Source organism: Camelus ferus, chromosome 2, assembly GCF_009834535.1.
Source record: "Camelus ferus isolate YT-003-E chromosome 2, BCGSAC_Cfer_1.0, whole genome shotgun sequence".
Lineage (NCBI taxonomy): Eukaryota > Metazoa > Chordata > Mammalia > Artiodactyla > Camelidae > Camelus > Camelus ferus.
The window spans coordinates 65343980-65369236 of NC_045697.1; the positions used below are offsets into that span (position 1 = coordinate 65343980).

At 35.3% G+C, this 25257-nt stretch overlaps 1 protein-coding gene and 1 pseudogene across 3 annotated transcripts in view; both read left to right on the forward strand.

Moving 5' to 3' along the window:
* GRID2 (glutamate ionotropic receptor delta type subunit 2) overlaps positions 1 to 25257 on the forward strand; it is a 1267610-nt gene that overhangs the window by 792091 nt on the left and 450262 nt on the right. For all 3 annotated transcript variants that reach the window (XM_032459821.1, XM_032459811.1, XM_032459829.1), the window contains exon 8: positions 15840 to 15959. In XM_032459821.1, coding sequence (XP_032315712.1) covers positions 15840 to 15959 — 120 coding nt within the window. The remainder of the gene's footprint in view (positions 1 to 15839; positions 15960 to 25257) is intronic.
* Positions 1719 to 5475, forward strand: LOC102515043 (annotated as a pseudogene).

Sequence of the window (25257 nt, forward strand, 5' to 3'; positions counted from 1 at the left end):
TTTTCATGTGGAGAAGAACAATAAATCATCGTTTGATGAGATATCACTTAGAAAGGATTTTTTTTCACCAATATTGCTGCCTGTTCAAAGCACAAAACAGTGTAATGGATAAATGAAATATTTTTAAAAAAAAGGCCAGAAATTCATAAAGGTCTATGAAACAGGGAGCCCTTATTTATTTATAAGGAAATTTTATGCAAGTAAAAAACTAATGGTTGACATATTTTAAATCACCTTCATTATATCATTAGGGTTAGAAATGCTCAAATTATTTTGGTGCCTGTCACAAAGTGCAAAAAGCTGTTTTTTTTTTCTTTAAATGACATCATCCACTGAAAAAGAGTAAGCACTAGATATAGCTGTTTTTCAGTTAGATGATACATGGTAAGACATTGGATGTGATGGTCTTTACTTCGTCTTGCAGTTAAGATAAAATTCATATACGGTTAAGATTTTGTAGCATTTATGAACTATTTGAATACTTGATGGCATTCTTCTTTACCATCAGTGTGGTATTTAGCCCGACCGTGACCTGCTTTGGCTCAGCTACCTACCCCATTGCCAGGAGACAGTTTACATTGCTTAGCTCCTCTCAAAGGTATAAGCATCCTGCAGTTTATTAGCCTCTTTGTCATGTCATCCTTGCTGGCATTTTCCATTTGTCTCACACAGCTTCTCAGGTTTAAAATGAAATGATTAATAAAACAAGCAAATTTCTCCTGTACCCTTTACACAAAGGAGACGGCCATTTAGAAGTTTATATTCTCCATTTTGTGCATCTTTATTCTTTCCACGTGCATTTGCCTTTTTGCTCCTGAAACAGTAAGAGAAATAGCTAGTCAAATGAAATATGAATGTATTTAGAAAAGCCAGAGAGAAATCTAGAAATTAAAGTTAGAAGAGGACTGGATGTACAAAAACCAGGAAGTGAAGGGAAAAAAAATGTTTCAAATAGAGGAAAGTCTAGATCTTCCTCTTGGTACTGTGTCTTCCTTGCAGAAGAATCACTTTAATGAGAATTTAGGCTCTTATCAATAGAAGTGCTGAAGAATTAAATGTATTGAATATATTAGCAGAGAAGGATTTTTCAACTGAAAAATGAATAAGTCAAATCTAAACTCAAGGAGTTGCCAGAATCACCCAGCTCTATCTCTGTAGAGAGTTGGCAGGTATGAATCCAAGGGAGGTTGTTGAACATGGTTCTGATCCGGCCAATTTATTAATTCATGGTTTGGCTCGGGTGCAGGAGCCTGAATATATTCATTCTTCTGAAGCTGTCTCACAAAGACAGAATAATATTTTGGGAGGTTGCTTAGGAGACACTTATTTAGTGAAAGTATCAGTAGGAGGGAAAGAGAGACACTGTAATATGTAGGTATTTCTCATGAAGCAATTCAAGATGTAAAATGTTACTGCTAGAAAATTTATAATCAAAACAATGATTTAATATAATAATTATGAAATTTCGTTTTGGGGGAGTATTTGCATAATTTCCCCAGTAAGTTTTCAATGCAGTGGCACTTTTGAAAGGAATATATTTCATTCTGTGTTTCTGGAGACTAAGTTTGAATGATATCTATAATTGTAAATGTTTAATTTCATTATTTTTCGTCCACATTTCTAATTGGCCTTAAAAAGTGGAGTTTCATTTTTCCAATCGTATTACTTTACTTTGCCTAAGACAAGTGCTTTGGTTGTCCCATTCAGATACAGGGCTGATGATACAGCAAGAGAATCTGAGAGAGGTTTACTACTCACACAGGGACTCCTGGGGAGAGCAGCGGGTGAGAGCAGCGGGCACACTCAGGTCCAGGCTGGCTCCGGCTAAGCTGTGTGGGTGGGCTGGGCACTTGTAGTGGTTAAGGGATGGGGCTAAGGAAAGTTTCCATTTATGTGCACTGGAGATTTTCGAGACTTAAATTTCCCACAGATGTCAAAGAAGGAGGTGCAGGATGGGCTTTCTTCATCAGCCTGTCTGGATGTGGAGCCAAAGAGGAAAGGGAAGGCAAAGCTTAAAAAGAACTCAGCAGCCAAACATCACAAATGAGGTCAGGCTCTTTATTACAATGGGAATATTCTAGTGATAAAAATTTTAATTATGTTCAAGTAAAAACTGCACACCTACATTAAGGGCATCCTGTATACACTTTACAAAGCCTATGTATTAATGCAAGGAGTACAAAGAATTAAAAGAATGAATGTCTGTTCTTTAGTTAATTTATATTCTTATCAGGTGGATGAGACGGAAGAGTTAAAAAGCACTGCAGTTGGTGTAAGTGCTGTAAATGTCCAGTAAAGGAGGACGACGAGGGGACTCCAGTGTGGCAACTGTGTAATTTATTTTATGAATTGGTAGAATGGGTGCCTCCATATTTCTCTTCTTTTTTCAAAAATGGGAGGTTAATTCTCAAATGTCCATTTCCCCCAGATATTATCAGCACCTCCATGCTGTTGTTATTTACATGGATTTTATAAATTATTTTTGAGAAAATTATAATTTTTAAAATATTGAGCCTTCCCATTCATGGATATGGTGTCTATCCACATAGTCAACTTTTTATAACCCTCAGTAAAGATTTATAGTGCTCTTTATACATCTTTTCATTGTAGTTATTCTTTAAATTTTATAGGGTTTTGTGTTCTGTGTGCATGTGTCAGTGCATGCTATCATGAATAGGATAAGCTTCCATTATCTTTTTAAACTAGCCATTGTAGGTACATGAGGGAGTTGTCAATGTTTGATGTCTTTTGTGACTGACCTGCTCAACTTTTGAGACTTAACTCTGGATTCTTACTTGTTTCTTTGTAGTTTAATCGCTTGTGTTTTTTCAAGTAGATATTGATATCATCTTCAAATAAAATGAACAATTAATCCTAATACTTTTTACCTTTTTAAAACTTTAAAAAAACTTTTCTGGAGGCATTTGGGAGCATAACCTGCTGGGTGCACCTGGAGCCCTGTGGGCTTTGGGGTCAGCCACCTTCCCCTGCTCCAAGTGGGAAAGCCAGGTCATCTCCATGTCAGAGACAGTGGAACCAGGATTCTGCATCTACGGGAGAGCTGCAGGCTGTGCTGACCAGGCCCGGAGCTGACCTGCAGAGCCCTGCTACGCAGGGCACATTATTTTCCATCTCTCTTTTGACACCTTCTTCAATGATTCTTACTGATTTTCTTTTTAGTTCAGCACTGACATATGGCACTCCCAGCCCGTGGAGAGAGGGAACCCCAAGCTGTGGTGTTAGGGACACAGCCATGAGGAACAGGCCTGACCTGGGGTCTACAGGGAAAGATCTGCAGGTGGATTTGCAGTATGAGCCAGCAACAGAAGATACAGTGGCCAGTGAGCAGTTTCTAAGTCAAAAATTTGTGATTTGAGGAATAGATGTAAATATGGCCACCTGCAAAGAAAATTTTCAGAGATATCTTTAGCATTTTCTTGACCCTATGACTAAAGAAGAAAAAAATGTTACCATAGATACTGCTGAGCCTCTGTACATGCAACTACTTGGGGAAACTAATGTTATTGAAGAGCCATTTTTAAATGTAAACTGTAAACACATAAAGTCATGTGACAAAAATTGGTACAGACAGCGCATCTGCTTCCCATAGGAAGTTATCCCAACTTTTACCATGGCTGTCAGTGAGATCTGACTCAGTCTTTGAATAGCAGATTCGATTAGGACCATTCAATGTGTTGAAGGCAAAGAATATGAGAAACCTGAATCTAGAAGACATCAGTCAGCTCATCACCATCAGTGGCATGGTGATCAGATGTCATGGCTGATTCCAGAGAGGCATGGGGCCTTCCTCCGGTGCCAGGTGTGCACCCACACTGTCCTAGTGTAGATGGACCCGGTCAGATCACTGAGCCCTGCACGTGCTCGAGCTGCCACGCCACCATGGGTGCTGGCCATGACTGCCTGGTGTTCTCTGACACGCAAGAGTCTCCTGAAAACATGCCTGCAGGGCAGATGCCTCGCACTGTCATCCTTTTTGCTCACAATGATATTGTTGACAAGATTCATTGGGGACAGAGTGAACATTACAGGCATCTCTCCAGCTGTTCCTATTGAATCATTCCAAGGGTGAGTACTGTGAGGTCTGTCTGCAAAACACTCATTGATACCATTCACTATCGGAAAATGGATGCGAAGCATCTGCACAAAGAAGGAGATGAAGAAGCAGAACAGAAACTTTTTCAGAGAAGCATGTGGAATTGCCTAAGGAACTTTCCAGAATACCAGACATTTGTGAGAAGCTTGCTTCAGCTGCAGCTCTAAGCACTTAAGAACAGTTAAATTTCAAAAGGGGAATCTTGCATCAGCTTTTCTGGGGAACAAGGGAAGATTTTAGTCACACAGGAAGGGACAGATTTCACGCTGAGATCTACATCCTGCTGTGCGGTGACCCTGGGACCAGCAAGCCCCAGCTGCTGTAGTATGTGTACAACCCGGTCTCCTGGGACCAGGACACACCTGGGAAGGGCTCCAGCTCAGTGGACTTAATAGTACATGCAGTGAAAGGCCCGGGAGGAGGCAGCTGGTTCTGCAGACAGGGCCCTGGTCCTTAGTGACAGTGGCATCTGCTGTACTGATACTTGAGAAAGTGAATGAAAGTACAAGATCCGTATTGCTCGAAGTCATGGAACAGGTGACTCTGCTCACCACAAAGGCTGGGACTGTCTGCCAGCTCAGTGCACACACATGTACGTATCCTGGCAGTAGCAAATCCTATTGAGTCTCAATGTAATGCTAAAAAAACAAAACCAAAAATCTAACTGTAAAAACGTCCAGCTACCTCACACGTTATTATCAAGGTTTGGTTCGTGCCTCCTCATGCTAGACCCACAGGATGAAGCCCGTGCAGGCATCCGACTCACCACCTCGTGGCTCTGAACTACGAGAGCCAGGAGCACGTGCAAGAGAAGTTCATGGACCTGAAAGTGCTAAAGGACGGTGCTGCTTACTCTCACAGCGCTGTCCTGCCTTGGTTGAGCCCGGAAGCCAGCCAGGCTCTCGCTGAAGCTCATGTAGACACGAGGAAGGTCAGTAGTAGCTGAAGAATGCTTTCTGTACACCCTCAACAGCTGAAGTCGTTCAAATGGCTTAGCAGAAGCCCATGCTAAAGTATGATTTTCAAATGAAGTTGAAGCAGTTGATGTGGAAGAAGCAAAACACCTGCACAGAGAGGCGGCACAGCAGTCTGCTCCTAACCCCCAGACTGGCGTTGTGGCCTTACTTGTTCTTACTACAGGAATGAGTGCAGCTCCTAAATGGAAAGGAGCTCACTGAAGCATTGAAAAATTTATTTTATTGAAGTGTGAAACATCAGCTCTAAAATACTCACAACTTCTTGAAGCTATTTGGGGACAATCTGACATAGCAATTACCAAAGGAGTCTTTCAAGAAGCACCTCGTGCCTTGGTTGATGATGACTTTTTGACCGTGATTGGAAAAGCTGTTGTCTTGCTCTGAAGCTCTGTTAGCAGTGCTGTGTGTTCAGCTGCTCTACACTTGGGCACTGTGCTTGCTTCCACATTTGTGTGGTGTATGCGCCAATGGAAAGAAATTCTTAAAGTCATTATTAGGCTCCATAAAAATTTTCTAGCCTGGGTTCAATTTTCTTAGTAAAATGTGTGTTTTCTTTTTTTTTTTTTTTAATTTTAAGTAGAAATATGCTGTCAGTTTACAATATATACAGTAGGGATAACTTTCTTGATGTGCCTTTTGTTAGCACCAGGACTTTTATTTCGTATCTCTATAGAAGGAGAAGGATGTTAGGCCTTTTCGAAGACGGCAGTCTGGGAGATGGTTTTTGTGCTAGACTCCCTGATAACAATCAGCCATGTGTTTGGGGTTTTTACACTGTGAGATAAGACTTAGCCAGAGCCTCTTCCCCTTTTACAGCACCCAATGTCATTCCTTCCAGAGGCTTCTCTCATGGCTACTATAAGATGAGAAATAAGAGATTGGAAATGATTAGGTTCTAAGTTAAATTCTGCCACTTTATCCTAAAATGCAAAACTTTCTTCCCAACTAAATGATAGAAATAATTTTTAAAAATAATAAAATAAAACTTTTATTGGCTAACTGCTCTAGTTTCCACTTCCAAACTTGTGTAATTTTGATAATCAATGCCATTTTGGTTTAATAAAAATGCCACAGTGTTCTGCTGTTAAGTATATCAAGAGTATTATTTGAGAAGCATTTTTCTTTATTGTTGAAAGACTGTGTCCTATTTTTGTTTTTCTATTTTTTGTACTTAAAATTTTTGTTTATTAGTTGCTCATGCAGTTTTAGAATGGGAAGGTAAAATAAAGTTAATCTAACCTATTTTTCACAATTTTGAGGTGGAGAAAACTGAGTCTCAGAAAAATTAAATGACTTATGAAGCATTGGTTACACAGGAAATTAGTTTTAAATTCCAAGTTTTCTGGCTTCCAGTTCTGTGTTCTGTATACCATACCATTTATCCTTTTTATTATTCATGGCAGTGGTGTTTATCCACTACTGTCAAAATCATTTGACTAAAGAAAACACACACACACCAAGAAGTCAAGGGTAAATGCACCATGTGTCAATATTATATAAACAACACCTTAGTTTTAATATGGCTTCCTCAAATTCTTTGAAGTTGGAGTGTGCATCGGTGAATCTGCAAGAGGACTATTTCAAAGGCATAGACTGCATTTTTAACAATTCTTGTAGCAAAAAGTTTATTTTCACACATATGCATTCTTTAGTTCATTATGAGGAGCTACACTTAATTGTAAAGTATATATTACTTAGTGGTAATATGTGTTTTGGTAAGGACTTTTCATACTGTATAATTTAAATGTGTTGACATTACGTACACTGCAGGAAGCTTCCAAACCTTTTACATAAAATAAGTAAAACAAATACAAGCTGAACTGCTCTGGAAGAGAGTGAGAGAGGATCTCCAAAGATGGACTCCCACAACAATCCATTCTCAGAACCAGAATCTGAACATTTCCCTGGAACATTTAGAACTCAGTTTAATCCATATAGACCGACCATCTTTCTTACAGAGTGTGGAATGGTATAATACCCATGCAACATGGGCGGGCTATTTTTATTTACAGAGTTGCTCTATGATTACATGGCATTTTCTATTTTTTCTTACTGTTAATATTGAAGTGATTTCTAAGAGTACACTTTATTTATTCATACATTCATCACTCTTTGAACAGATACTTATCAAATACCTGTAAATGTGGAATGTATCATTCAAACTCTTTGTGTGATTTTCTAAAAAAGGAATTTAGAGCCTAGGCATGAGTATTGGCTAAGTGTATAAAAAGCGGTACTCTAAGGTGAGAGACAACAAAGGGCCCCCAAAATGGGTAAATGTAGTAGAAGTGGGATTCTGTGGACTCTTGGAAGAGTATTTCCAAGATTACTCTGTGGTACACATTCAGATCCCTGCTCTGTGGCTGAGACATTCCTTCTTGGGAGAGCACACAGCTGATCCCCTGTCCAGAAACTGCCCTGGGCAGACGGGAGCCGCTCCACTCGCTTTCTGAAAGAGCATGCACCCATTGACTGGTCGTCACAGAACTAGGAAGGTCTGAGTGCCTAGCTTCCATTTGGGTTAACTCTGAAGAATCATTGTACCTACAGATGAGCCCATGGGACCATCAGAGCTGCTGTTGTATTGCATTGCATTTTCACCTCCCCTCCGTCCAGTGCTTCTTCTCTCACTCCCTTGCAGATACTTTTCTTAGGAGCACTTCAAGCAACCCTCCTGCACACCAGCAGATCTCCATTTCAGAGCTGTTTTCTGGGGAAACTGACCCAAAATTGAGAAAACAGATTAGAAAAACTTGCATGAAACTGATAACATCTTAACTTGAATATTAACTGATTTGAGATATGTAAAGCAATGGGGAAGAGGATGTTTCAGGTGGTGGAACCACTCTACCTGACGTATCTATTGGAATAAATCATATGGACACTGACAAAGATTGATTAATTTACCAGAGTGCACAGAATACATGGAAAGAATAGTTCAGACTGGAAAAAGATTGAGGAAAGGAATTTATTTTGTAGGTAAATGAAAGACCCTAAAGAATTTGGGGACATAGGTATGACAAAATCAGAGCTAAGTTTTAGAAAGAATACGCTTACACCTTTTATTTAATAAAAAAACTAAGAAAATATTACACTCTAAATACATGATTACATATAAAAGCACGGACATTTTCTATGTATTCAGTATGAGTAAACCAAACAGGATTTGATAGATCCTTAAATCACATACTTCCACATTGATTTAATTGATCAATTTCTGCTAAATACTTTGTGGTAGTTATTTCCAATACCTAATATGGGAAAATAGAATATATCAGCATTTGTGGCAGTATCTCAGAATGTTTAGCACCAATACATTTTCTCAAATTGATGTGTTGATATATATTATGTCTAAAAGAGATGTATTGATACATGTTGATATCTAAAGAAGTATTCTTTGGCAAAAATATTGAAATTACTCTAATTCTTATATGGTAACATATTCATTCAACAAATATTTATTGAATTCTGCCATATGCTGCACTGTGAGATCACAGAATAAGGAAGGAAAATAGAAATATCAAAAATAATTATAAATGTAATTTCTTCTACAAAAGGGGAAACACCAGCTGTTCTGAAAATATGTGACTGGAGGACCTACTTAGGCTTAGGAGTGACAGTTAAGTAGAAATATTTAAGATGCCTAGGCATTAGCCAGAAAAAGAAAGGAAGAGCATTTCATGAATAGGAAGGGAAGAATGGTGCAAGGGCAATAGAATGTTAGCAGGCTTGGAGGCAAGAGAGTTTGGCACACTTAAGCATCTGAAATAAGACTTGGGTAGCTAGAATAGAGACAGCATAGGAACATTGTTCCTCATTAGCTAAAAGTAGAAGACAGGGAAAAGATTATGAAGGGGTTTGTAAACCATGTTAAAGTTCATAAACTTATTTTAGGGGTAAGGTTAAGCCACTGGGTTATTTTAAACAGGAGGGTGACAAAACCAGATTACTCAGTGGCTACCAATTGGAGAATCCATTCTGCAACTGCCATTGGACCAGGACAGATTACATAAGACAATTATCAATTAAAAAGCTGAAGCTTAAATTCAGAGGAACCCTGGGCAATGATATGGGTTATAGAAACAGAAGTACATGTCTTTGAGAGATGTTTAGGTGATTGAAAAAAGATTTGGTGATTTAACATGAATATGTGAGGAAGAAGAAGAAGAAAATGGTGTCTAGGTTCCTGGCTTGGGAAAAAATAACTAATACGTTTGAATTTTCATTGTTGGAGTTGTTTTTCTATTTTTTTTAATTTACAATATTATAATAGTTTCAGGTATACAGCATAGTGATTCAATATTTTAATAGATTATATACTCCATTTATAGTTATTAAAAATTATGGCTATATTTCCCTGTGCTGTATAATATGTCATTTTTCCTTATGTATTTTATACATAGTAGTCTTTATCTCTTAATTTCATACCATTATCTTGCCCTTCCCAACTTCCCTTTCTCCACTGGTATCCACTAGTTTGTTTTCTATATCTGTTTAATTATATGCATTTGTTTAATATATTTTAGATTCCACATGTAAGTGGTAACATACAATATTTCTCTTCCTATGTCTGACTTAGTTCACTAAGCATAATACCCTCCAAGCTCATGTTGTTTCAAATGGCAAAATTTCATTCTTTGTTATGGCTGAATAATATTCCATTGTATACATGTATACCACATTTTCTTTATCCACTGATATGTTGATGGATACTTGAGTGGCTTCCATGTCTTGACATCTGTAAATAATTCTGCTTGGAACATTGGGGTCCATGTATCTTTTCAAATTACTGGGGTTTTTTTTTCTTGAATATATGCTCAGGAGTGGAATTGCTGGATTATTTATTAGTCCTATTTTTAGATTTTTGAGGAACCTCTGTAATATTTTCCACAGTGGCTGTAATAATGTACATTCCCACTAACAATGGACAAGGATTCCCTTTCTCCACATCCTCACCAACATTTGTTATAGACTTTTAAATGATAGCCATTCTGACAGGTGTGAAGTGATATCTCTTTGTGATTTGGATTTGCATTTCTCTGATAATTAGCAATGTTGATCAAATTTGGATGCCTTTTATTTATTTTTCTTGTCTGCTGTGTCTATGACTTCTAATACTTGTTAAATATAAGTGGCAAGACTGGGCATCCTTATCTTGTTCCTGATTTTAGAGAAAAGACTTTCAGCTTTTCCCTGCTGAGTAGGATGTTAGCTGTGAATTTGTCATAAATGGCCTTTATTATGTTGAGATATATTATCTGTATTTAAACTTTGATGAGAGTTTTTATCATGAATGGATGTTAAGTTTTGTCAAATGCTTTTTCTGATCTACTGAAATGATCATGTGATTTTTATCATTCTTTTTGTTAATGTGGTGTATCACATTGACTTACAAATATTGAACCATTCTAGTGTCCCTGGAATAAATCCCACTTGATCATGGTGTATGATCTTTTTTATATGTTGTTGGATTAAGTTTAGCAATAATGTGTTGAGGATTTTTGCATCTATAGTCACCAAAGATACTGACCTATAATTTTCTTCTTTCCCTTTTTTTTTCCTTAAATATCTGTGTCTGATTTTGGTATCAGGGTAATGGTGCCCTTGTGGAATGAATTTGGGAGTGTCCTTTCTCTTCAATTTTTTGAAATAGTTTAGATGGGTAGGTATTAGCTCTTCTACATATGTTTGACAGAATTCCCCTGTGAAGCCATCGAGTCCTGGACTTTTGTTTGCTGGTAGCTTTTTTTTTTTAATTACTAATTCAATTTCACTAATAATGCATTTGGTCTGTTCACATTGTCTGTTTTTTCCTGACTCAGTTTTGGCAGGTTGTATGTTTCTAGAAATGTGTCTGTTTCTTCTAGATTGTCCAATTTGTTGGCATATAACTGTTCATAGTATTGCTTTTTTTTTTTATATTCCTGTGATATTGATTGTTATTTTTCTTCTTTCATTTCTTATTTTGTTTACTTGGGTCCTCTCTCTTTTCTTCTTGAAGAACTTGGCTAAAATTTCATCAGTTTGGTTTATCTTTTTTAATAACCAGCTCTTGGTTTCATTGATCTTCTCTCTCTCTCTCTCTCTGTCCCGATTTTATTTGTTTTCTCTTTCTTTATTACTTCCTTCCTGCTGCTGACTTTGGGCTTTGCTTGTTCTTCTTTTCCTAATTCCTTTACATGGTATGTTAGGTTGTTTGAGGTTTTTCTTGTTTCTTAAAGAAGGCCTACATTGTTATAAACTACCCTCTTAGACTGCTTTTGGTGCATTCTATAGTTTTTGGAAAGCTATGTTTCCATTTTCATTTGTCTTAAAGTATTTTCTGATTTCCCCTTATACTTAGATAAATGAAAGTTATTACTTTGCTTTTCAGGTTAAGTACTGTATACCATTTAGAATTTATAAGACATGAGAGAGAGAGAATTTAAGAAAAATAATAGACTTACCAGAAATAGTATTGACTTGGAATATAAGATAGTCCTTTTTTAAAAATGTGTGTAAATAAACTTTTTGTCACAAGAGCTTTTAAAAATGCAGTCAGTGTCCTTGGAATAGTCTTCTTGTGGACTCATCAATGTATACTCCAACTTCAGGGCATTTGAATCATAAAGTAAATAAATTGGTATAAATTTCAGTTTAATTCAGTTCAATATACATTTTTGAGCAATCACCATGATATGCACATGTTATGTTGGATGCAGAGTCTAGAGGAAACAGTATGAGGCACAAGATAGAGGTTTCAGTTCAGGTTCCTCGGATAACTGGATGTCTGGGCCTCAGCTTCTTTTTCTCTAAGATGGAGATAGCGTGATGAAAATGCTAGTAGCTTCCTATTCCTCTCAGTTTGCTTCAAATTCCTATTGTGAATGAATATTTGAGTATGTATGTATATTTGTAAATATATGTATATATCAAAATCTATTTGTACATACACATACATATAAATATAATATGGCAACTCAAATTTTCCTGAATATTTCACACTAATTACGTTGTTTTTATTTATTTTATTTTTTGGCATATTGTCTTCCAGTGTTTACCATTATATTTCTTTTCTGGGTAGAAAATGTAGTGTTTTCCATCTCTTAGGGATTTTTCTCACGGAAATTAACTTGTGAAACATGAGGGCATCAGGACATTCTGCTGAGTCTCCCAGTGTGTTCACTGCCTTGCTGGGCTCATGTTTATTTAACAGGGTGTCCTTAGTTACCAAGCATGTCTGCAGATTGCAAGGAACCTAGGAATATGTATAAGGAAATTAGACAAGTGTCATAAATATTTGATGTTCCATATGATCTTCCAGAAGTATCTCTAAGTTACTTTGCCGGTTCAAACATAGGGAAAAATCCTTAGCCTCATAAGGGGAGTGAAATAAATTCTTAGTAAAATTTTTTCTTCTTTTTCCAAACTTATCTTATCCATAGGGGAACATCAAACTTACGCCTTTTCAGAAACTAATTATCCAGTGGTAAATTATTACTAACCTTTGATCTACTCTTTTTATTTTTCCCTTCTTCTGCTGTATATGTTTGATACCCACTCATATTTCTGTATAGAGTGTGTAGGATGAAATCCAAACCAATTTTACTTGGTATTTTTAAAAAGGTTTACTCTGGGAGTAATTATTACTGTCAATTTAGTGGACATTTAGACATTTTCTGTATGTGTTATTCATATTATCAATGTCCCATTAGCTTATTTTGTTTAGAATCAGCTGTATCAAGAGATTAAAAAAAACCCAACTATGCATGCACAAAGATAATGACTGCTCATTACCGCCTGGCCAGCTCACATTTTTACAAAGGCTCAGATTTCAAAGTTGATCTGAGGATAGATGGGAAAAATAGCTCAGAAAGGTGGCAATATCCCTAGGTAATCAAAAACTGGAGAGGCTAAGTCTGAGTTAGGTAAGAAGAAGCTTCAGTTAAAGAGTCACTGACCTCTCTAGCTCACTTATGTCTACCTGAGGGAAGGTTTCACTGATTACGTATACTAACAGCTCATTAAGGATATAACATCAAGAAGATAAATTATTAAGTCAAAAAAGTGAACAAGGTGAGTGGAGGCCACAGTGAACCAAATTCAGGTTCCCTGATTTATGGGGTTTTGTCCTTTGTGCAGTGGGGACTAAGTGGGCCAAGTTGCTCAGTACCACATATGAGCTAGAGAAAAGACACCGGCCCAGAGCGGCTATGTGGGTATCGATGGGGAATGATAATAACACAGTGCCAAGCAATCTAATGATCAAAACTTTAACATTTTCAGGAGGATAGCATTTTTGCAATGTAGCCCTCATCTTGTTATGCAATATCTTTCCTCTTCCGAGAAATAAAGTACTAAGACAGAAATGTAATATTCTGTTATAATTGGAGATATTACTGAGGTAGGTGTGTGACTGAGGACAAGAAAAGGTCTTATAAAAAGATTTCTGCATACCAGTAATTTGAACTACATGTAGTAATATAAGCTATTCTTGTCATTCCGACTTCTCAGTATTTGCCACTTGGAGATATTTATGATAATAAGAGCCACAGTACTTACCCCAATCTTTAAAATCTTAAGTGGTAACTGGAATCCTTGAGATGTTAGTATTGAGCAAACACAAGATCAAATTCACTTACAAGGAAGGATAGTTTACCTGTATCAAGGACAGAAGCAATCAAGAGGCACAGACAAAGGAAAGAGATATTATCAGAAATTCTGTATGAGTCCCCAAGCCCTTTCTTCCCACATTGGGCATACATTCACATTCTGTCTCTAAAAAAGGTTTTGCAGGCTTACCTCACACAACAGGGATAATTTACATTATGAAATATCTTTATTTTTGCCCTGGTAAGTATAAAGCTTCAGGACATTTTCCAGGGAGCCGTAAGTCATTAATCCCTAGATCAGGAGTTTGTTTGTGCGGTAATTCTTTAGCCTGGGACATCCTGCTAAGGGCTTTTATAGATGAGGCTCTTTTTTCTAGTAAAAATTACTAGTCTCTTTACCTGGAGTTCCAGTTGATAAGGGCATTAGACTCATTTACCTCCCTTCTTTTTTTCTCCCCCTGGGCTGCACCCCCCCAACACACACATCAGTAAAAGGGTGAATAAAGGATCCTCGACCAGCTGCTTTAACTCTTTTCTCCTCAAATACTAATCAGTGAAATATAATTGAGTCAAATTTGCAAAAATATTTTCCAAAGCCACATAAATATTCAAGCATGTAAAGAAATTTTGCAACCCCCACAAACTTTAGCTGAAAAAAAGGAGCATGCCTATTATTTCTAGTAGAACTAAAAACCTCCCCCCAAATTAAAGAATAAATAATCATATAGATGATGATGATAATGATAGTAATTAAGCTCTCATTATTTATCAAACACTTCTATATTCTTTACTCTGTTGTATTATAAGACAATAATCTTCTGGGGTAATAAGTGCTATTATTTTTCTGATTAAACAGATGTAGAAATTGGGGCACAGAGAAATTAAATGACTTAGCACAGCTAGTAGATTCTGATGCCACTGATCACATCCAGGAAATCTGACTTCAAAATCCATGCTATTGACTGCTAAATCGTATATGAGAAAAATGCAGACATATCAAATTCAAAGATTCTTATTAGTAAGACTGGATAATAAAAGAGAAGCTGGCTTATTAGAAAATAACAGTGGAGGGTCAGTTTTGTTGATTATTGCTGCTGCAAAAATGAAATAGATTAAATATTGAAATTAATGAATAAAGAATGATTTGTTTGAATTGCTGTTATGAGCTCAGTGTCATGTAATGGGGCACAAGACACAGAATAAGTAAGAGGTATAGCAGACAGCATAATACCTGCGAAAAAAGACTACAAGTTGAGTTAGAGGTTATGGCAAGTGAGATATATTTAAATAGCAACATTGTAGAGGTGCTGATTGAAACAGTTTACAAACTGAGATAATTTGTCCAAATATATGTGAGTATCAGGCCAAAATTCTAAATTTGAAATGACTCAGAATGTGATTTTCATTTGTAAAATCCTAACGTAAAGGCTGATAAACTAAACTGAGTAAAGAATGGTAAACAAGAAATAGAGAAATATGACCTATATTGCCATCTGTTGAGGAAATAAACATCTGTCATGTTGAATGAAAGATGAAGCTTGGAAGTTCCCAATGAATCTCAACAGCTAGAACTACTATTTAAGAGCAAAAATAGACTTCAAGCCTAATTTAGATTTTTTTTTTTAATTTGGAAAAGGTATTTAAAGGAGGAAAAATAAAGCTCCAATTAGTTAGAACCACAGCTTTAAAGATTTCCAGATTTAATTTTAGATCAAATTACAATGGAATTGTGCTAGAGAAAGAGTATTGTCAAAACTTGTTTCCAGAGTAGATTCTATGCTCTCCAGAAGTATCTTGTTTTTTTGACAAATAGATCCATGCATGTCACAACATATGATGGCAAAATCCTAGCCTGAAATTTAGTCTCAGCTCAAACATATTGTCATTTTGAGTACTCATTTGACCCTTTGGGTCTAAATTTCTTTGTCAGTAAAGTTGGTGAGATTGGACTAAGTGATGCTCAAGGTTACTTTCAATTGTACTCCTATCCCTGCTGTGCACCTATTAAAAATAGCCTGTTAATAATTGCATGCTTGAAAAAACATTTATTTTATAGGTGAAAACTGTTTCCAGGGCTTCCTATTTTTATTATTATTATTATTACTATTGTTTTACATCTCCAAAAATCTTAACGTCAGTATATTTTCTCTTCTTTAGGGTGGAGTTAGTGGCTTGACTGGAGAGCTGGAATTTGGAGAAAATGGAGGCAATCCCAATGTCCACTTTGAAATTCTTGGAACCAACTATGGAGAAGAGCTTGGCCGAGGTGTTCGCAAAGTAAGATCAGACATACTGATGAATTTGCTTTTTCCTATAGTAATATGGTTTTGTTCTTCATGCAATTCAATCACAGAATGAATTTAAGTCTATATTGTAGTTTGAGAGAGAAGAAGGAGAAGAATTAGGCCTTATGTACTTAACGGAAGCATTAAGCAATAAATTCTGTTTATGCCTTAGAATATTTTAAAGGAAAAAATCCTGATTATTGCCTAGGGAGCTAGCATAATCTTTCACTCATTAAAATAATAATTTTTATAAAGTAATGAATTTAATATTTATATGCTGCATAGCTGCTTGGTTTTTAACTTGTAATATGCACAAAATCAGAATAAGGGCTTTGATAAATTTCATATCACAAGAGAGAAAGTCTACTACAAAATGTGACATCACAGTATTTCAGCGTCTGTATGTGTCATATAATAAGTAGAAAGAAAATTGTTTGCAGGGAATGAACTGTTGTTATAGACTGCAGATCACATGTAAGAAGAAGCTGAGTGACAGTAAAGGATGTTTCATGAAATATTGGGACAGTAACTTTTTCAAGGAGAAACATAAAAATCCCTGGAGAAATGACTTTTCTATAGTTTTGATTTGCCATTTTTATATATTTTTGGTAGGAAAAAAACTTAAGGTAATTGATTGTGTGTACAGAGTTCATAACTGTAAGTTTCTAACTGTATGAAATTGGCTGCACTGATGATACGAGGTACTTCAGTAGGTGTTTCTTTCCAGTACTGAGGTGTAGGATGCAGAAAGATTTAAACAAATTGGAGTTTACTGTTATTCTAATCAGCAAGAGAAATCTCTTGGTAAATTTATGCTAGAGAATTTGAAATTATCTTAATGTATTTTAATTTTTTTATAGTGAAGCATAGCAAACATATAGAAAACTGCATAAAACACAAGGATAGTTTAGTGAATTATTATAAAGGAATCAACTATTACTCTGGTCCAGAAACAGAATATTATCGAGTGTCCTAAAACCCCCATTATATTTCTTGTTGGCATCCCTGACATCTCTTCTCAGTAGCACAACCATTAATCTGAATTTTGTGATACTCATTTCTTTACATTTTAAATATAATTTTATCATCTATGTGTGCATCCTTAAATAATTGAGTTTTGCCAATATTTCAGTTTATGAATGGGCTCAATATTGCATATGCTTTTTTCTTGCTTCTTATATCCTTAATTCTGTTTGTGTTATTCTTGTTGCTCCATGTAGCTGTTGTTTATTCATTTACATTGCTGTATCATTTTCTATTGTATGAATGTGTCACAGTCTACGGTGGTCTGTTTCCATTTTGGGGCTATCATAGGCAGTGCTGTTATGAATGTTCCTACACATATATTTTGGCTATATACTCTTATACTTTGCATGTATTTCTGTAGGATTTGTATCCAGGAGTAGAACTTCAACAATACGAGAAAACATACATTGAACTTTACTAGATAATCTCAAACCCGTTTTCATAGAGATTTACCAATTTACATATTTCTAACAGTGCTACAAATCCACATTGCCCCATGCTCGCACCAAATTTTGGTTTTGTTGGATTTTTAAATTTTTATTAAGTCATTGGATGTATAATGGTATATCCTTGTGGTTTCAATTTGCATTTCTCTGATTAAAAAGGATTTTGCATCTTTTTTTGTATTTTTTTGCTCTTCAGGTTTCTTTTTGAGTTAATTGTCCATTTAAGTCCTTTGACCATTTTCTATTAGATTATCTTTTGTTCTTATAATTGATTCTAGGAGTTATATATATTGAATATTAGTCTTTTTTATTTAATTATATTGCAAATAGTTTCCTCTCTGTGTATTTCATTTTCATTCCATTCATAATGCCTTCAAATTTAGAATTATGAATTTTCTCCCTTATGATTATTACTGTTTAGTTTTATCCAAGAAATCATTCCTTACCACCAGAGTCATAAAGATACTATGCTCAATTATATTCTGAAGGCTTTAATAGTTTAGTCTTTTAAATTGAAACATTTTGTCTGCTTAGAATTTGTGTCAATGTTTGGGGGACAAGAAAAGAGTACAAGTTCACTGTTCTAGTATCTTGTTTATTTTCAATTGAGATTTAATTTGAACACAATAAAATGCACATATTTAAGTCGGCATAACTTCCAGTGAAGGCATTCACCAGTGTGATTAGTATCCAGAACAAGGCATAGGACTTTCCCATCACCCAGAAATTCCCATCAATCCTCTTTTCACTCTTAACAATGCAGATAGTTATATCTGGTTGATATGCTCATATAAATGGATAATGCAGTGTATTCATTTGTATCTTCTTTCTCTTAACATGTTTCTTATACATTTTTATTTTTATGTCACTAATTTGTTATTTTTTTACTTACATTTGCTGAGTGGTATTATATTGTTTGCATGCAGTGTAGTCTTTTAAAACTCCATTTTCTGTCGGTTGCTGATACATGGAAACAAAGTTGACATTTTTCTTGATTTTCTTGCTCCTTTGTTTAATTCTAATGATCTCTCTGTAAATTTTGGTGAATTCTCTGCACACTCATATGATCTGTGATTAATGACTTGTATCATCCTTTCTAATTTTTACATCATTTATTTCTTCTTGCCTAGTGCACCTACTAGGGCCTTCAGGACAATGTTGAGTAAAAGTAATAGTAATAGGCATCCTTGGATTATTATCAGTCCCAGAGAAAAAGAAGTCAGTGCTACACCACTATATATAATGTCTTTCTTTTTCTTTGTTACTAACTTTGATCAGATTAAGGAAGCTTCATGCATTCCTGGGATAAACCTAATTTTTATATTTATATAAAATTACAATTATGCTTGTGTTTACATAAAAATTATTTGTTTTGCTACAACCTTGCTTAAGGTTTTTACATTGATCTTCATGACTAAGGGTACCTGAAGTTTTCCTCTTTGTTGAATTTTCATTTTGATCTAAGGTTATGTTGGCCTCATAAAATGTGGTAGAGAGGGTTTTCTCTTTTTCTGTTCTCTATGAGTTACATAAAATTGGAGGAATTTCTTCTACAAGTGTTTGATAGATGATCTTATGAAGCCAACTCAGACTAGAATTTTCTTTATGGGAATTTTTTTTTTTACTATTGATTCTATTTTTTCATGGTAAATAAAAAGTCGTATTTTCTAATTCTTTTTGTCAACTCAAAAAGTTGTATTTTTATGTTCTTTTAAAGTTTTTTTTTCTTTTCTGTATGTATTGTCATAAATTTGCTGATAATATCCTTTTAAATACCTGAAACATTTTGAGACTTGAACTTATTTTTTTCTGAATAGTTTTCTTTATAAATAAAACTCTTAATTTATTATGTAAGTCTTCTACTTCTAATAATTCTTTCTCCCCTAAAGAATATCTTTGTCTGCTATTAATAGAGCTAAAACAAGTTCCCTTCCATTACTATTTGGATGGTGTTTCTTTTTACTATCCTTTACTTTCAACTTTTCCTGTATCCTTTTGTTCTACACGTAATTCTTATAAAAAGCATATAAATGATTATTTGATACCAATTTGACTATGAGATGAGAGCATTTCACATATTTAAATGAAATGTATTTAGTAATACACTTAGGTTTAGGTCTTCCATCTTGTACATTCTGTCATTTGTACATTCCATTTGCCTTGCTTATTCTAGGTTCCTTTTTGTCTTCTTTCTTGCCTTCTTTTGGATTGTTAATGTATATATTTTTTATTTTCCTCTTTCCTCCTTGTAAATATTTACTAATTTACTAAGGTGATAAGTAAAAGAAGTAAAGGTAAGTACCATATTACCCATTTGCCTATGAAAGCAGTCATTAAATGGCTTTGTGAAACTGAGGGGGAGAATTTTTTGAGTGTGAGAGAGTTAAGTATACTTGAATGCTGACACACTGAGCCAGTAGAGAGTAAGGAAAAGAAGATAAAGGAAAGAAAGGTGATCATTGATAGAAGTTCAGAAGAAAGACACAAAACTGGAGTGCTTAATCTTAGACCAAGTACATCATTTTCCTGGGTGATGGGGGGAGGAAGTAAGGAGAGAACCGTGTGAATGCAAGCAAGTTTTCAAATGTGCTGTCAAGAAGTTAAGGGGATAGATAAGAAGTATGTTATCTTCTCTTGGAGAAATGGGAGGTGAGATTATATGCTAAGGGGAAAACTGTAGCAGAAAACATTAATTAGAGATTATGAGGTCAGAAGTTTATAGACAGTGATTAAGTTTTGACAGAGCTACTGTGGCAAACCGGAGAGAACTAATTAGGTACCATGGAAGAATTGCCAGGCAGGGCTGTTGGCTCATATGAGGGTAGAGACCAAAAATTCATTGTAGCACTAACCTATGTGGTTGTATATTTGTATCCAATAGCATTCAGTGGATGCAATGAATTTGCATTAATGGAGGGTCTAGATTTCATCAGATTGTTTTGTTTTGTTTTGTTTTACTGTTTTTGACAGCAGTCCCATAAGGCAGTGAGGGGAAGGATTTGGGCTGGAAAATGGTTGAGGTGGTAAAGCATGAAATCTCACTTGGACCGGGACGGTAGTGAAGGCAGGAGGAGTCTCAACCACAGGGAGGAAGTGTGGCTCAAGAGAATAGAGCCCACAGCAAATCGGAAGAAACTAACATTAGGTACATTAAGTGAGAGCGCTTCAGAGGCGGGCAGTTGTGTTTGAGGAGAAAGATGTGTAAATTCATGATTGGAAGGGTGGGTGGGTTCTAGACACTAAAAAAGTCATAATTGTAAGGGCAGAGGCAGACTTCATTTAGTTACCTACTAAGATCAGTGTAGTTCCAAGCTCAATGTAGTTGCTTCGCCCTGCTCTGAATTCAAAGTCTGTAATGTATTATCTATGCCATTCAGTTGAAATGAATCATATACTTCAAATTATGTCTAATTTCTCTTCAGTAATATCAAAGGACTCCTGTAATCATTTGTTTATGTTTCTATATTCTGACTCCCAAATTGGATTGAAACACTCCAGCACACTGACATTATATATGTGTTATTGAAAGGGACCATAAATATTTACTTTACAGTGCTTTTTACATTGGTATCAAAATTATTTTGTATTCTTGCTTTACAAATTTTTAAGCATTCTTAATTTTTAAATATTTATTTGTTTCTATAACTCAAGCGTTCTTCCTCCAAACCGCAATTTTAATTAGCTACTGAATGTATAAAGCTTCAAATCTAGCTCTCAAGTAACTTTAAAAGTACTAGTACTATAAATGAGTTAGTAGCTTGTTAGTTCTATTTACAAATGGGGCAGTTCCTTCACATGGGCATTACACACTTGTATAATGTCTTCAAAGATACTTATCAAGGGAAAGCATTGCCATGCAAAAAATTACAGTATAGATTTAGCAGATGTGTGTTTAAAATAAAGGTTCCACTCTCAGTATCTCTATGTCTCAAAAAGAGTGAATGGCTTTCCAATTGACAGACTGTCAAGTTGTCAGTGTTTATTCTGTTGCCAGGCGCCAAGTGTACACAATGCCTGTGGCCTTACCACCTTGAGCAAGGATACTGTCAGCTCTCATAAGCTAAGCAGGATTGTTTCTGTGTAGGATTTGAATGTGAGGTTGACCAAGCCTCAAATTTTGGACTAGTCTTGGCCCTCTTGACATTGTATAAGTAGAGGTTTTACTTTTTTTTTTAAATTTGGTGAGAGTATGAAAAGAATTATTTAATTTTCACCAATGCCAGTCAAAACAAAGAGCTTTCCTGCTTTGATATTTTTTACATGCTCTTTTACTTTGATGTAAGGTGGTGCTTCATTCAGTAGAGGCTATGTTCAAGGTTTTAAGACACTGTGTATCCTTGAAGACAAATTCAGGTGAGCCTCAAAGCCAAAATTTGAAATCATCAAGATTTTCTATATACTTAAACTTTCTCCAAGAATATAGTTGTTCCTGTTTCTGTTAATCATGAAACAAAATTTCCAAGATGAAAAGTAATTTAAATAATAATACTCTATCCAGTCTTCTAAAACTAAATTTATTAGAAGACATTAAAATAAAGATTTGAATTAAATATTTAATTTAAAGGATAAGTTTATTCTTTTAGAAGAGGACTTGTACATAATAGCTTTTTTGCTTGTGCCTGAAGTCTTCTTTGTTTGGTTTGGTTTTGCCAATGCTACTCTTTTTATTGTGAAATCTGAGCTCCAGCATTAAAATTTAATACTCTTAATTTAATGTCTTTGAACTTTATCACAAACAGGAAAATAATGCCAGGGAAAATAGATTAAAACTGATTTCACAACCAATCTTAATTGCATAGTAATGCTAAGTATCGTCATAAAATTGTTTTTTCATGTAAGTGGATGAAATAAAATGGTACAGCAGTGATATTCTAGCTCCTAGGTATAGTTGTTTTTTAAGTAGGCTTAGAATCTTTACTCGGGTTCTCCAGCATTAAATCTGCAAATTTAAAACCTACAGCTTTGCATTTTTGGGAAAACTTAATGTACTGTTTTTGCAAAGGGTATTACATAGATTGCCATTGGTCCTTTTTTAATGAATTGAAATGTTCTACTGCCTTGTACTTAGAAGAAAGCACAACCTTGCCTTCAAACAGCCAATTATTATATACTATACTGGTATTCTTCAATGTTGTGTTTGTATTCTGATTCTGCAAAATCTAAAATAACATTTTCCTTTACATATTGTCCTGCTTTATGTTTCTTTTAGCACTTTTTGTAAGCTGATGTTATATACATACATATAATTTATACATACAGTCCTTATAAATGTGTATATATGTGTGCATATATGCATATGTAAACACACAAGTAAATATAATAAATTTACCTCTTTATAGCCTGTCTTTCCCATTGTAATGTAACTTCAAGAGATGAGAATGTTCCTTTGTTCTTGCTATGTCTCCCAAAGCATGGCATATAGTAGATACTCATTAAGTAGTTAATAGATGAACTAATGAATAATGTGCATACTGACATAAGAATCTAAGATTCTTTTCTGCATCTACAAGTGTAACAGCTGTGAAAATAAATAATAAAAAATATGCACACATAAATGATTGTTGACATGCCAGATTAGAAAGTGTTTGTGTAATTGCACCATTTCCATCATTGTATCCTTAATGCCTAGCAGAGTTGGCCCTTTTGGTCACAAAAAATACAATCAATAATTTTAGTGATTATTAGGTTGGAGTTTTTATATTTTGTATATTTTGTTTTCAGGGATTCAGAGAGAACAGGGATATAGTAGTTTGATTATTTTAAGCAAATACATTGATTATTCTAGGCAAAATAGAAGGGCACACAGAAGTACAGGTTTGTTAGCAATTATTGGTATTTGTAATTCCAGATCATTTTCAAATGACTAGACTAGATTTAATATTTTGTAATGTGGAAAACATGCATAGCCTTTTCGGTCAGACATACCTGGGTTAAAATTCTGTCAGTTACTGACTGTGATCTTAGGACTACTAAACCCAGTGAATCTCAATTCCTTTATCTGTAAAATGTGTATAATTTTATAAGAGATATCTATTCCTTAATATTGTTGTAAAGATTAAGTGAAAGTATGTTTGTGAGTTATATAATGAATAGATAATTAAAATAGTGCCAATTTGAAAATGGATAGTAAACTATGTGATTCATTTTTAAGCCAACACAAGAAATACAAAAGTTGTTTCTGTTGCTATTCTGACAAGAAATTGCTATATGAGGTGGAGGAATAATTTCATTTTAGACATGATTGACAGGGCATTATGCATGACAATCACAGTGATAACATGAAAAATTAACCTTTTTATTGTTTAATGTACTTTCTGAATCTAAAATTCTACAGGTCTGTTAATCAAAACTTGGAAGCATCTGTAATTTAATAGGAAGCTAATAGCAGAGAATCTGGTAGCCAACATAGCCTGCATAAACCCAGTGTTTATAATTAAACTCATTATTGGAAAATCTGCCATCCTTATTTACTATTACATTTCTAATGATAAATTTATGTCTTGGAAGCCTTATATAGTGGAGAGAATCTAGAAAATACTCTGAATTGACAATCTGTTGTGAACATTCCAACTTTTTTTCTCCTACCCTACTATATATATAATATATGTGATAAATTTAGCTCCATCAGCTTTTATTTTGGTGTGTCTTCAAAAAATACTGTGTATCTCAAACTCATGTGAAATTTAATCTAGTACCTTATAAAATTTCCAGTCTGCTAGACCTTCAAAATAATTGACCCAGCAGCCTACTGATGGGTAAGGGAACTCTACACTATTGAAAAGTATATACTGTGGACTGGATCATTTCTGCCTCAAAGGGAACCCATCTCCTATTGCTACATAGACGAAAGAATTACAGCTATATCCAGTGATGGTTAGAGTTAGTCTGATCTTTCTGAAAGAGTTAGCTGTTGCTCGGATTGAGATAACTTCTGAGGGAGTCCTGCTTCAGGCAAGCAGCATTCACTGCCTCAAGAGAACAGGAGCTATCTCTTTTGGTGGATGGGATGATGCTGACTTCCTAGCACGGAGAAAAGATACCTGATAGTGTACAATTCCAGTTCAAATTTCTATCAAATTAGAACTAACAACTTTTTTTGGAAAGACTACAAAATCTGGATTGCTTGCCTGGTATGGATTATTTTACTGCTTCTGAGGAAAGAGCTTATTATGAGGAAAGTTGGTGCTATTAACATGCAGACTATCAGTAAATCTTTACAGACATGTGTGCTTGTAAAAAGATCCAGAAAGTCTGTGGCTAAAGACTGACTGTGTTAAAAGTTCAAGACCATATCTGATACAAAGGAGGCAAGGTTCAGTTTCCTTCCCAATCTACTGGACAGCACCCACTGTAAGAACACTAGAATCTACCTCACTCCAACACAACAGACACAGACATACAACACACACCACGACCACCGATGAAACTCCAGTCCAGCTCAGATCCACCCACACAATGTAGTTTCAGCTACAAATGGTGATTAATATCCAGGACCCACCACCGGAGCAATGATCATTAAAGCAATCTAAGTTAAGAGTACACAAAATTGAGAAGCATTTGCTCATATGTTCTCCTTTAGCAAGGTCTCATTGTCCTGCTTGAACTTTACGTGGAGATAGCAAAGATTTATTTCAAATAGGTTGAGTGAAGGGGTTACACAGCATGTGAGTCATTTGTCCACATAGTCAAAATTCACAACAGATTCATTTGTTATATGGTGACATGCCTGGTACAGTAGATTCAGTTGAACCATAATCCCAAGGGTTTGTCATTGTACCTCAAATTATCTGCTTTCTTTCGCCTCTAAATTTCTCTGTA